The sequence below is a fragment of the Pelecanus crispus genome, chromosome 2 (assembly GCF_030463565.1).
Source record: "Pelecanus crispus isolate bPelCri1 chromosome 2, bPelCri1.pri, whole genome shotgun sequence".
Lineage (NCBI taxonomy): Eukaryota > Metazoa > Chordata > Aves > Pelecaniformes > Pelecanidae > Pelecanus > Pelecanus crispus.
In genome coordinates this window covers 55,764,968-55,777,808 of record NC_134644.1, presented here as the reverse complement: position 1 = coordinate 55,777,808, position 12,841 = coordinate 55,764,968, and the positions used below count along the sequence as shown (strand labels likewise).

At 40.1% G+C, this 12,841-nt stretch overlaps 1 protein-coding gene across 1 annotated transcript in view; it reads left to right on the top strand.

The window, feature by feature from the left end:
- Positions 1 to 12,841, top strand: part of BBS9 (Bardet-Biedl syndrome 9) — a 315,124-nt gene that overhangs the window by 1,434 nt on the left and 300,849 nt on the right. The window contains exons 3-5 of the mRNA XM_075705014.1: positions 4,207 to 4,357; positions 5,818 to 5,882; positions 8,359 to 8,472. Of these exons, the coding sequence (XP_075561129.1) occupies positions 4,207 to 4,357; positions 5,818 to 5,882; positions 8,359 to 8,472 (330 nt within the window). The remainder of the gene's footprint in view (positions 1 to 4,206; positions 4,358 to 5,817; positions 5,883 to 8,358; positions 8,473 to 12,841) is intronic.

Genomic DNA, 12,841 nt, shown 5'->3' with positions numbered 1-12,841 from the left:
CTTCCAGTGAAGAAATTTTTTGTAGTGTCCAATCTAAACCTCCCCTGGTGCAACTTGAGCCCATTTCCTCTTGTCCTATTGTTATCTGCTTGGGAGAAGAGACTGACACCCACCTCACTACAGCCTCCTTTCAGGTAGTTGTAGAGAGCAATAAGGTCTCCCCTCAGCCTTTTCTTCAAGCTAAACAATGCCAGTTCCCTCAGCTGCTCCTCATAAGATTGTGCTCTAGTCCCTTCACCAGCTTTGTTGCCCTTCTTTGGAAACACTCCAGCACCTCAATGTCTTTCTTGTACCGAGGGGCCCAAAACTAAACACAGTATTTGAGGTGCAGCTTCACCAGTGCTGAGTACAGGGGGGTGATCACCTCCCTGCTCCTGCTGGCCACACTATTCCTGATACCAGCCAGGATTCTATTGGCCGCCTTGGCCACCTGGGCACGCTACTGGCTCATATTGAGCTGTCTGTTGACCAGCATCCCCAGGTCCTTTTCTGCCAGGCAGTTTTCCAGCCACTCTTCCCCAAGCCTGTAGCATTGCATGGGGCTGTTGTGACCCAAGTGCAGGACCTGGCACTTGGCCTTGTTGAACCTCATACAATTGGCCTTGGCCCATCGATCCAGCCTGTTCAGATCCCTCTGTAGAGCCTTTCTACCCTTAGGCATTTCAACACTCCTGCCCAGCTTGGTGTCATCTGCAAAATTCCTGAGGGTGCACTTGATCCCCTTTGTCCAGATCATTGATAAAGATATTAAACAGAACTAGTCCTGGTGCTGAGCCCTAGGGAACACCACCTGTGACTGGCTGCCAACTGGATTTAACTCATTCACCATAACTCTTTGGGCCTGGCCATCCAGCCAATTTTGTACTCAGCAAAGAGTATGCCCATCCAAGCCATCAGCAGCCAGCTTTTCCAGGAGAATGCTGTGTGAAATGGTGTCAAAGGCTTTACTGAAGTCTAGGTAGACAACATCCACTAAGTGGGTCACCTTGTCACAGAAGGAGATCAGGTTGGTCAAGCAGGACCTCTCTTTCATAAACCTGTGCTGACTGGGCCTGATCACTTGGTTGTCCTGTACATGCTGTGTGATGGCACTCAAGGTGATCTACTCCATAACCTTCCTTGACACTGAGGTCAGACTTGACAGGCCTGTAGTTCCCCAGATCTTCCTTCTATCCCTTCTTGTAGAGGGGTATCACTTTTCTTAACCTCCAGTTGTTTGGGACCTCCCCAGTTAGCCAGGACTGCTGATAAATGATGGAAAGAGGCTTGGTGAGCACTTCTACCAGCTCCCTCAGTACTCTTGGGTGGATCCCATCTGGCCCCATAGACTTGTGTGTGTCTAAGTGATGTAGCAGGTTGATAACCATTTCCCCTTGGATTTTGGGGGCTTTGTTCTGCTCCCTGTCCCTGTCTTCCAGCTCAGGGGGCTGGGTACTCCAAGAACAACTGTCTTACTATTAAAGACCAAGGCAAATAAGGCATTAAGTACCTCAGCCTTTGTTTCCTCCCACATCCAATAAAAGATGGAGATTCTCCTTAGCCCTCCTTTTGTTGCTAATGTATTTATAGAAACACTTTTTTTAATTGTCTTTTATGGCAGGTTAAGTTCTAGTTGGGCTTAGCCCCTTCTAATTTTCTCCCTGCACAACCTTACGACATCCTTGTAGTCCTCCTGAGTGGCCTGCCCCTTCTTCCAAAGGTCATAAACTCTTTTTTTTTTTTTTTTTTTTTGCCTGAGTTCCAGCCAAAGGTCTCTGTTAAGCCAGGCCGGTTGTCTTCCCCTCTAGCTCATCTTTCAGCACGTAGGGACAGTCTGCTCCTGTGCCTTTCAGATTTCCTTCTTGAAGAATGTCCAGTCTTCCTGGACCCTTTTGCCCTTCAGGACTGCCTCCCAAGGAACTCTGTCAGCCAGGCCCCTAAACAGGCCAAAGTCTACCCTCTGGAAGTCCAAGACAGCACTTCTGCTAACCCCACTCCTTGCTTCTCCAAGAATCAAAAACTCTTATAATTTTGTGATCGCTATGCCCAAGATGGCCTCCAACCATCACATCACCCACAAGTCCTTCTCTGTTCACAAACAACCAGTCCAGTGAGGCGCCTTCCCTAGTTGGCTCACTCGCTAGCTGTGTTGGGCAGTTATCTTCCACACACTCCAGGAACCTTTTAGACTGTTTCCTCTCTGTTGTATTGTATTTCCAGCAGACATCTGGAAGTCCCCCATGAGAACAAGGGCTGGCAATTGTGAGACTTCTCCCAGCTGCTTATTTCATGTGCTTCTTCATCCTGGTTGGGTGGTCTATAACACACTCTCACCATGATATCTGCCTTGTTGGTCTTTCCCCTGATTCTTACCCGTAAACACTTGACCCTTTCATCACCATCATCAAGGTCTAGATGGTCAAAATGCTCCCTAATGTACAGGGCTACCCCACTGCCTCTCCTTCCTTGCCTGTCCCTTCTGAAGAGTTTCTAGCCATCCATTGCAGCACTCCAGTTGTGTGAGTCATCCCACCATGTTTCTGTGCTTGTAACTATGTCATAGTTTTCCAGCTGCACAGTGGCTTTCAGCTCCTCCTGTTTGTTGCTCATGCTGTGTGCAATGCTGTAGATGCACTTCAGTTGGGCTATTGATCCTGACACCTTTTTTTGGGGAGAAGTCCTAATTCCTATGTGATCGGTCTCAGGCACTTCTGTGGTTTCTAACACATTAATAACCCTAGAGTTTTTTCTGCTGTGTGGATCTCCATCCCCTGCCTCCACTGAGATGGTAGACTGAAGGACCTTGCTAGCACACTGTCCCTCAAACTTTGGTGTACTGCCCCCAGGCTCATCTCTAGTGAGCCTGGTTTTATTCCTTTTCCCCTTCAAATCTAGTTTAAGGCTCTTTCAGTGAGCCCTGCTAACTCCTGTGCAAAGATCCTTTTCCTCCTTTGAGACAGGTGTACCCCATCTGTAGCCAGCAGGCGTGGTGTTGTGTAGACCGACCCATGATCAAAAACCCCAAAATTCTGTCGGAGTTCTGAACAGTCTTTTCCTAGTGGGAAAAAAATGTGATTGATGTAAAAGCAAGACTTAAATAGTGTTGTGGGAGTAGTAGTCTGCTGTTTTATTTACTTTCTCAACATGTATTTTCTCTTTGTTTTTAGACTAGATTCTTTTTCTTCCAGAGTTCAGGACGAAAAGTGAATCCGCTAGTTGCAATTGCCTAGTCACAGGTCAAAATGTCCTCAGTTAAGTTTAAGTATTTTTAAGAAATTGATAACTAAAATGGATTTAGTTTACTGCTGATGGAATACTGGTTACTGAACTGAGGAAAAGATCAGAGTCGGTATTCTCTAAATGAGGGACTTAGGGGTGCAAGTTTTTTGTGGCTGAAGAAGAAGAGGAAGCAAGCAGCTGTTTTGAGCTTTCGATGTGGGGTCCTATGGAACTATGCCAAGCCTTTAGAGCCTCATGAACTTGGTTTAGGAGTATTTGTATGTTCTCCTGACTTGTGGACAGGTTTTATTGGTTTTGATTTTGATCTGCATTGATATGATGACCTATGTCTAGACTAAGTAAGTACTGGCAACCAACTTGGGTTGTTGGTTATTATCATGGGAGGCACCTCTTTGGGGTTTTTTCATTAATAACTCTTCTGTTATTCACTAACAGCGAAATGACTACTTGCTTAAAATACTGATTCCAAATAACTCTGATGTAACTATTGCATTCTTCTGAGATAATGGATCTGTCTCAAGAGCAGGTGATCTCAAGGCCTAGCTTTGTTGACCTGATGTAGTAATTATCTGGCTTTAGTTTGCATTTGGATAAATGTCATTGGTCCAAATTTTAAAATTTCACACTTCTGCTGGTGTGATATGTGTACGCACAAATCCAAGATGTAGAAGCTGCAAGTTTGAAGTACTCCTCAAAACCAGAATGGGACTTTTTGAGAAGTGCGAACATCAATCTAAAATGATGGAATAGTGACGATGGTCAGTAACACCACCATGATAGTTGCCATACTGGACCCTTTGCTGACAGGTTTTCATAGATTTGCAAAAAAGCTAATTGCTAATCTTAACCTAGAAGACAGAGCATAATCGACATTAATTGAATCATGTAAATATTCTATCTTTGAAGCACTTCTGCAGCAAATTGAATTCCATATGTACTATTGTATTCTGTAGTCTCCTTTGGTTATTTGCTTTTTTATTTTTTTAGATAAAATTATTGTGGGCAGTTATATGGGATATCTCCGAATCTTTAGTCCACATCCTGTGAAACCTGGAGATGGAGTACAACCTGAAGACTTGCTCTTGGAAGTGCAGTTACGAGAACCAATATTGCAGGTGGAAGTGGGAAAATTTGTTTCGTAAGTCAACAACAGGCTATGTTGCTGTTTATTTAATGCTTAGATGTGATTTTCTCTGTTTGGGGGTGAGTTTTCAATTTCCAGATGGACAACTATTAAGCACATCTATGAGTATGCATTCGATCTGCTTCTTGAATCATCTGGATATGAGAGAACTTCTACTTAATGTATATGTGGAGGATAATCTTCCAGATATTTGTATGTTTTTTTAAAAGTATGTAGAACAGGCAAAACCTTATATTGAAAGGTTTTTTAGGTGTTAAGAAAACTTGGGTAACTTGTTATGATCCAAGATGTAATATTGGCCAGTTGTTTTGGGTTTGATAGAGGATGGAAGATGAATCCTTTAAGAACTTTTTTTAAAAAAAAGTTCTCCTAAGTAGATTCTCTTACAGCCAATATATGTTCTTAAAGGATTCATTTTAATTTTGAAATTAAATTCTAATACTGCAGCATGAACTTTATTTTAAGAATGAGAGGAAAAACCTGTACTAACCATGGGAAGGACTTGTGCTCTGAGACCAAAGGCCACAAGCTGAAAGGCCTACATCAGTTGGCAACTGTTGTCCTTTTATTCAAGTACTCATGGAGTGGCCCTGTGCAGGAATTCTAATGCCTCACCCTGTGAAATCAGAGAATCATAGAATTGTTTAGGTTGGAAAAGACCTTTAAGATCATCCAGTCCAACCATTAACCTAACACTACCAAGTCCACCACTAAACCAATTAAGGGTAGAGTAATAATTAATTTCATGTTTCCTGGCTTGGTGGCTGGATTATTTTTTAATGAAAGTAAAACTAGAATAGAATCATTAAGGTTGGAAAGGACATCTAAGATCATCAGTCCAACCATCAATCCAACACCACCATGCCTACTAAACTGTGTCCCAAAGTGCCACATCTACACATGATCTAAATGATCTAGAACATTTTCTACAGTTACAGCACAAGAACTTTCTCTGCAGGAAATACTACTTAGGTTTGGGGGAAGAAGAATGTGAATATAGGATTCCAAGTTTATGACTTCTGCCTTACAGTTTAATTAATTTAGGTTCCATGCAGTAGTACAAAAGTGAACTTTAAAAAAAAAGAATGTATGCGGTTGCTCAATAATACTTGGAGTGATGATCCTCATATCCATTTGGGTTTTGGAAGAATTAACAGCGCCTTGTTTGAAATGAATTTCAAGCTAAACTGGGAAAATAGTTGACTTGCTCTTCATACTTAATTCTGAAAATATGTTCTTAAAGGATTCATTTTAATTTTGAAATTAACTTCTGAAACTGCAGCATGAATTTAGGAAGATTAGTACTTCTGAGTTTTTATGCTAGCATCTAACACCCAGACCTTTGTACTTGGCCCACACCTGAAAGTAATTTCAATGTTACTTGAATTTTATCCTGTATGCATTTTACTTGGATTTTGTCTGAAAACAGTGCTTTTTTTAAACCTTCTTTACAGTGGTACTGAAGGACTTCATCTGGCTGTGTTGCATTGCCGAAAACTCTGTGTATATGCTGTCTCAGGTTAGTTTATAGATACAAGCTTTCCAGTAATTTAAGTGTATTCTAAAAATTGGATTAGGTTAAATGCTGAACTTGGTATATACAGTGTTTGCTTATCATCCCTCAAGAGCTGCAGTCATGTTCTCTCACTCACTCATGTATGAAGAGGAAACATTAGTAATTAGGTCTAGATATTTCCCAATGGTTAATGAGATTTGCTGATCCACTCGGTGCTTGAGATGCTATGATGTGTGTGATGGTCTGTGGTTGGCAGTGCTTGTGAATAACTAGTTCTCATTACAATTTTAGAAGTGGGTGTTACTGTTCAGCATGCTAATGAACAAATGGGTGTTTAATGACAACTTAGCTCTTTAAAAATGAAACAATTATAACTATTTTTGAACTCAAAAATCCAGATAATTTCTTAGAAAGCCAGAACACTGGTAGTGTAGCCCAGGAGAAGATAAGAGGTTAATATTGGTAAGAAGGTGAAACTACTATGTTTTTTCTTAAATCCTCTTTCTTCTACTGCCCTTGTCTGGAAATTAAGTGCTGTGTTCCCTCTGTATGTAAAGAGGCAAGTCACAAAATACCTGTTCTATGCATTGAATTCTCTCTAATACATGCTTAAAGCAAAGCACAGGTTTAAGAGATCTATCGATTGTACCCCCATCTTCAAAAGTCAGTAGACAACTATACATTGTTCATTTTCTGTGTGCAGGGACAGCTGTGGCTCCTTTCGTTAAAAGCACATGGTTTTCTTGTAGGACCAGCTTGCTTCCTATTCACAGCCTTGTAGGCAGATAGCTTATGAACACATGCTCTCTTTCCAGATTCTGTTTGCTTTCTAGTTATCTTACCTGGAGATACCTGTAAAATTAGTTGTTGAGGGGTGATACTTTGAGATGTACTGCAGTTTTCATACTTTCCCTTCTCTGTAATAGTGCTTATGTCTTAGGATTATAGCCTACCAGTACAATTTTTATTAAAACAATTTATTTTAAAATTTGCATTAATGGCATACAACAATAAGTCTAACATTTTTTCCAGTTATAATTTGCTGTTTGGTCTACATGGCTTAAGCATTTACATAATAATAAAAGTAAAGTTTTACAATCCATTAATAGACTTTTTGTATTAATTTGTGAGCATTCATGCTGTAATGGTAATGTCTCTCATCTGAACAGGTACTTTCAAACAAGCTCCTCTGAGAAATAACAATCATTATTTCTTTATGCTTCTATGGCAAATTACACTTTCATGAAGTGGGATTTTTTACTTGCTTTATACATGTTACTATATCTATTATTCATAATAAAATAACTATGCTGCTTCTCCTTGACAAATGAAAGCATCCTTCAGGGCTGACTATAAAGTGTGGCCTGGATATTGTATTACAGTCAGTATACACAGACTGACTACCTTCTAACTTGTTTTTCCTCTGGTGTTGCTACTTAGCTAGTTACTTATCCAGCCAGGGTTTTTCCCTCAGGTCTGTTGCAATCCTTTCCCTAATATGGGCCTGCTTTAGGGTAATTGCTTAAAAGCTATATTGGATTTCAGCTGAAGGAATTGCCCAAAAAGTTAGCATAAGCTACAAATCTTTCATAGCATGTTGTTTAAGATGGTGTTGGAATAATCTTTGTATACTTAAAGCTGTGGCAGGATTTAGCTTAGATATCATTCACTCAAAACCCCTTTTTCCCTGCTGACGTGACTGTTCTCAAAGGTGGTTTTGGTTTGTTTTTTTTTTTCTTGCTAATATTAGTCCTTAAGTGTTACTCTATGTGGAGAAGAACTTTTTCTTCATGGGGTGCAGGAAAGACTTTTGATTATTGAAAGGGAAGCTTTAACTTCAGTTTCTTTAGAAAGACTTTTTGAATTTCTGCTAGTTCCCTAAAGGAGTCAGGAAATTAAAGTTCATGCAGACCTTTACAGAGAATGTGATGTATATCATAAAATTATTTTTGTTACCGTATGTTTGTCTCTTTTGCATTGTTGATCACTGCATTGAATTTCAGACAGAGTAAAGGCAAGTGATAAATGTGCCCTAAGCATAGCTTTGTCAAATTATAGCTAATGACTAGCTACATCTTCATTTGAGACAAAGACTTGCAGCTGAGGCTGGCTGCTGGATATAGAATATTCACTGATTAACTAGAGAATCATAAGAACTCCCCTTTGAGCAGGCTTTTTTTCTGATCTTAGAGGTGTGCCTAACATGAAGAAAAATACATTTAAGTAATAAAAATCTCAGCCTCTTGCTAAGTCTTTATACCATATTTAGTACAATGAGACCGTATTTCTGGTTCTGGCCTTTAATTTTGTAGCTTGATGATTTTCCTTTTTTTTTAAAGAAAGCAGCAGTGTGAGCCTTCATGTCTCAGACTCACTAGGAGTAAGTTATAGTTTTTCATGTTGTTTAAACTGGTACTCCTTTACTTCTTCCACATTGCATGGATCAAAGATACGAATATATGTCCTTTGATTTTTGTAGGAACTCTGGGAAATGTGGAACATGGGAACCAGTATCAGATTAAACTGATGTATGAGCACAATCTTCAGAGAACTGCTTGTAATATGACTTATGGTCCATTTGGTGGTGTAAAAGGTAAGCTCCTTACTGCATATTCTTTATTATTACTTGTTTAACTCTGAACAGTTGAGGATTAACTTAAATTTTGAAAGGCAACATGATGCTGCTGTCTAGAGGAAACAATCTTTCTATGAATGATGGTACCTTGTATCTGATGCATATAGAAAATAACTGAAGTTAAAATGAGGCAAAGGATATTAAATGCAGGATAGTTGTTTCCTCACATCTTGAACAGGATATGAATTTACAAGGATAATACTGATTTTAAAAAGCATTACAAAAACCCTGGCTCTTCCCTTGTCAAATACTTTAACATCTAAAATAATTGTTTTCTTCTGTGCTTCAGTTCTGTTTTGCTTTTCTGCAATTTGCTTTAATTCTGTTTTGCTTTTCTGCAACTTCCTTATCCTGGACAAAGAAAGAAGTTAATATGTTCATGCTCTGAACCTAAAATGTCAAGTGTCTTTAAAGATAGTTAATGGAGACTTTTTAAAAAAATATTTAAACTTTGATTGGAAAAACATAGCAGTAGATAATATTTGTTTTTTTTGTAGTTTGGAATGAGTTTAATAGATACCAGTCTTTTTTGAACTTGTGACACAATTATGAATGTTTTCGTGTTCCAATCTGGAAGCATTTAGGTTTGCTCTACATGACAGCTCTTTCTCTTCAGAAGTAAAGTTTGCCCAACAATACTGGGGGGGGGTAGTAGTCATCTACACAAGTAGTGTCCCTAAACTGTTGGCAGAGTGATATCACTTTACCAAGGCAGAAAGTCTTCTGAGTCAATATGGCAAATACATACAGACGATCCCTCAGTTCTGTGTCTGTAATAATCTTCTAGTAATAGTTCTACAATGCCTTACCCTAAACTCAAGCTTGTCACTGGGCTTAAATTCAGCTGACCAAAATTCATAGTGATTGAAGAGATTTTCACCTACTAATTTTGCACAAGCACCTTGGGAAAAATGGTCAACTCATACGTCTGGGAAGGTATCTATGCTATAAGTATCTCGAGGGGTGAGTGTATAGGGCATGGGCATATTCCTGTTAACAGCAGAAAGACAATATGGAGTTTCCCAAATCTGAGAAGAGGGAATAGTGTGCTTACCATATACTATGGTGGAATTGCAGTAACAGATGTATTGAGGGAATCGTAAGCTAAGAGTTGTGAGTGTCTGGAATGGTTCAGGGATAAAACAAATACCCATGTACCACCATGCAGTTCTGCAGAACAAACTCTGGATTTTTGACATGCATGTTTGCTTACCATGGACATCTGAGTAGAGGTCTGACCGCTGGCTCAATTTGATGCCAGACCTGTCTCTTATATACCTTATCATGAGCTGTGGGGGATGCAAGTGATGCAATGAAGAAAATGTCTTTGCAAGCTAGGGAGACAGAAGGTAATGTTTACCTCGGAACCTACTCAGCCAGCCAAACACTTTTCAACACCTAGGATGGTCAAAATGAGGGCCAATCCTGACAAAGCGGCAACAGCACTAGAGGGAACTCTGGTAAGTTCTGCAAGCTCTTCTTATTTTCTATTAGCACTTCTGCCCCAGCATGTCAAGCTGCTTTCCTTTTCCTTTCTTCTTCCCCATGTTCCAGTTAGCATTAGTGCATTTGCTGCTGTGGAGAAATCATGACCTCAAGTCTTGTTTTGAGGTGGCAAAAATGTTACTAAACAAGGTAGGTGGAGACTTGTTATGTAATAAATAATACATGTTCATATCATAAGCTGAAGAAGCTTTCTGTTTAAGACCTAAATCTAGGAAAATCACAGTGAATGTTTAGGTACCTGATAGCAGGCTACTAAAGCATAATTGAAGCATCAGAGAAATAGGCAAAATAGACACTGGAGAAGGTTCTTCTGGAGAAATGAAAGAATGTTCTTTTGTACATTTGCTGGACTGGATGTCCTTTTTATGTGGCTTTCCTGGACTGTCTGATTAGATTACTTGTCAAGGATGTGCTTTTAATCTTGCCCCTAGCCTTTTGCAGTGAATCTATTTCAGTTTTTTGAAGTATCATCTTTAATACCCTGTTCTCTCTTTGAGTCTTATGAATGACAGTGTTGTGGTTTGATTTCCATCTTGCAAGAGCAGCCAGAGTGAATGAGAAAGAGGGTCTATCAAGCACTGTTAATTTTAGTAAACAGATGCCTGTTCTGGTCTGGCCTGCCATACTATCTGTGTGTATCTTTGGCAGATGTTCTGGGCTGCAGTTGAGAGCCAACCAGCCTGTAAATAAGTGGTGTGTGGTGGTGTGGTTTTTTTTTTACTATCTGCCTTCCACAGGCTTCTCTGGTATTCTTGCCAGGCATCTGTTAACAGTCTCTCTTGCCTTCAGCAGAGGTTAATTCACAATGGTGGCAGTGCTGTGAGTGTGCAGCAGTGAGCTTGCTTTGCTAACAGTCTGACCTCTACACCATACTCTAGAAGTGGACTAACAAAACATAGGGAGGGTTTTCGTATCTATTGTCTTCTGTTACTGCTGTGACTAACGTGTGTCATTGCTATACTCAAGCATCCTTGAAACAATGTGAAGGTGAAAGAGGCACTTCAGAGGTCATGTTTACAGAGCTACTGGAGCAGACAGGAGAATGACAGTTGAACAGAAGGAGAAAAGCATGTGTCCGGGGAAAGCATGCGGTGGGAGTGTCAGGGAGGAAGGTGAAAGTAAGTCCCCCAGGAACATAATCTTTCATCTGAGGAAGCAAAGAATGCTGCAGGAGTTGACGCAGAGCACTTGATCTATGAAGTTGCTCAGTCTTACTCATATTTCTCTTGCTGAAGATTATGCTTTTTTCTTTTCCTATTAATCCTATACCTTCAGTGGTGAAGAAAATAATTTTAACCAGCTGTACTAATTAACACTGGCAAAAGAAAAATAGGATTGAGTTTGCGTACACTAGTTTGTACTGGTGTCCTCTAATGCATTCTTGAGGGTTTTCTGTCCTTTCTTGTGATGAACAGTTATTTGGGTTCTAGTTAATGCTCTGTTTCTCTTTTGTTAGACTGCTTCCAAACAGTTGCCTGTCAATTTAATGGATACTGCTGAAAATGATCCATTCGCTACTGCTTGCTCTTACCTCAGATAAAATACTTTCCTCTTGGCATTCTGATTTCTCCTGTAATCATTCATAATGTGATTTTGACCCATGTGCAGATGCAGTCTGTGCTGTCTAGTAGGCCACTACAGCTGTGGCCTTAACTGAGATGCTAAGTGCTCTGTTAGTCTCTTGATGCTGTAAGTTTGCATAGTCAGTTTTGAAAATTGAGATGTAAAGCCAGCACATAGTTTCCATTTCCCATCCTGCATCTCCTTTGGCCTCTGGGGTGGCCTCTGCTCTTTCCTTTGGAAAAAGTTTCAATTTCCTTTGAAAAAGGAAGGCTGAACAGTGAAGAAGGTGGCTGAGGCTTGCCTTTTCCTGACTGCTGCCGCCTGCTTTATAGAGAACCCTGTGGGGAAAGAGCTTGAGCATGGTCTCTTGTCCTCAAGAACCTTCCACAATGTGGGATGGGGTAGATAGGGTTGCATAAACCCTAGAGATGCATAAACCAGGCTGGTACAGAAGTCTGAGGCTGGGTGACTGCTACTAAAATTGGGGAACAGTTCCGTAAGTAGGCATCAAGGTATGCATAAAAGTATGGAAGGGCACTCTGTTTCAGTCCAGCAGTTCTTTAACTTCGAGTTGCTGGAAGTTCTGCAGTTCCCTTTAGATCCTTATGGGGTCTAAAGAGGCAGAGATTTGTTCAGACCAAACTTCAGTTTTCATAATAAAGTTTGGTTTAGGTTGTGTTGGAGTAGAATCTGGTTCTCTAATTTACAAAGCAGCTTAGTGCCATTAGGATGCCTATCTTTAAGGAGAAACTGCCTGAAATTTTTCTCTTGAGTATCACTTGACCTAGAGTCCTATCAGAGCTTTTCAGAAATGAAGCACAATAGCTGTTAGAAGCAAATGCTTTACTACTGTTTTATGGTTTGGTTATGAACCTCCACTAAGCTTCCTTCAGCTGTTTGTAGTTAAATGTGTGCTGACATAAACATCTCCCTATGCCTACTCTCTGCAGCTTCATTAGGGAGGAGGATTTCTCACAGCTTCTGTTACTGTGGTAGCTGAGGAAGAATGTCTCTGCAGTTGTTTGACATGTTCAAAATATAGAAACAAACATGTTCTCAGTTAGTTTCCCCCAGCGTAAGCTTTTGCTCTCCTGTCCCTGTTAGTTTGTGGCAAGCTTAGACCCTTGTTACATTATAATTTGGTCTGTTAAACTGCAAAGCTGTTCAGCTGAAATGTGATGGAGATATAAAACATACTAAGTACAACTGTCATTTCTTAACCAGTGATTTTTGATGTTTTGTATTAAGAAAAAAGGTA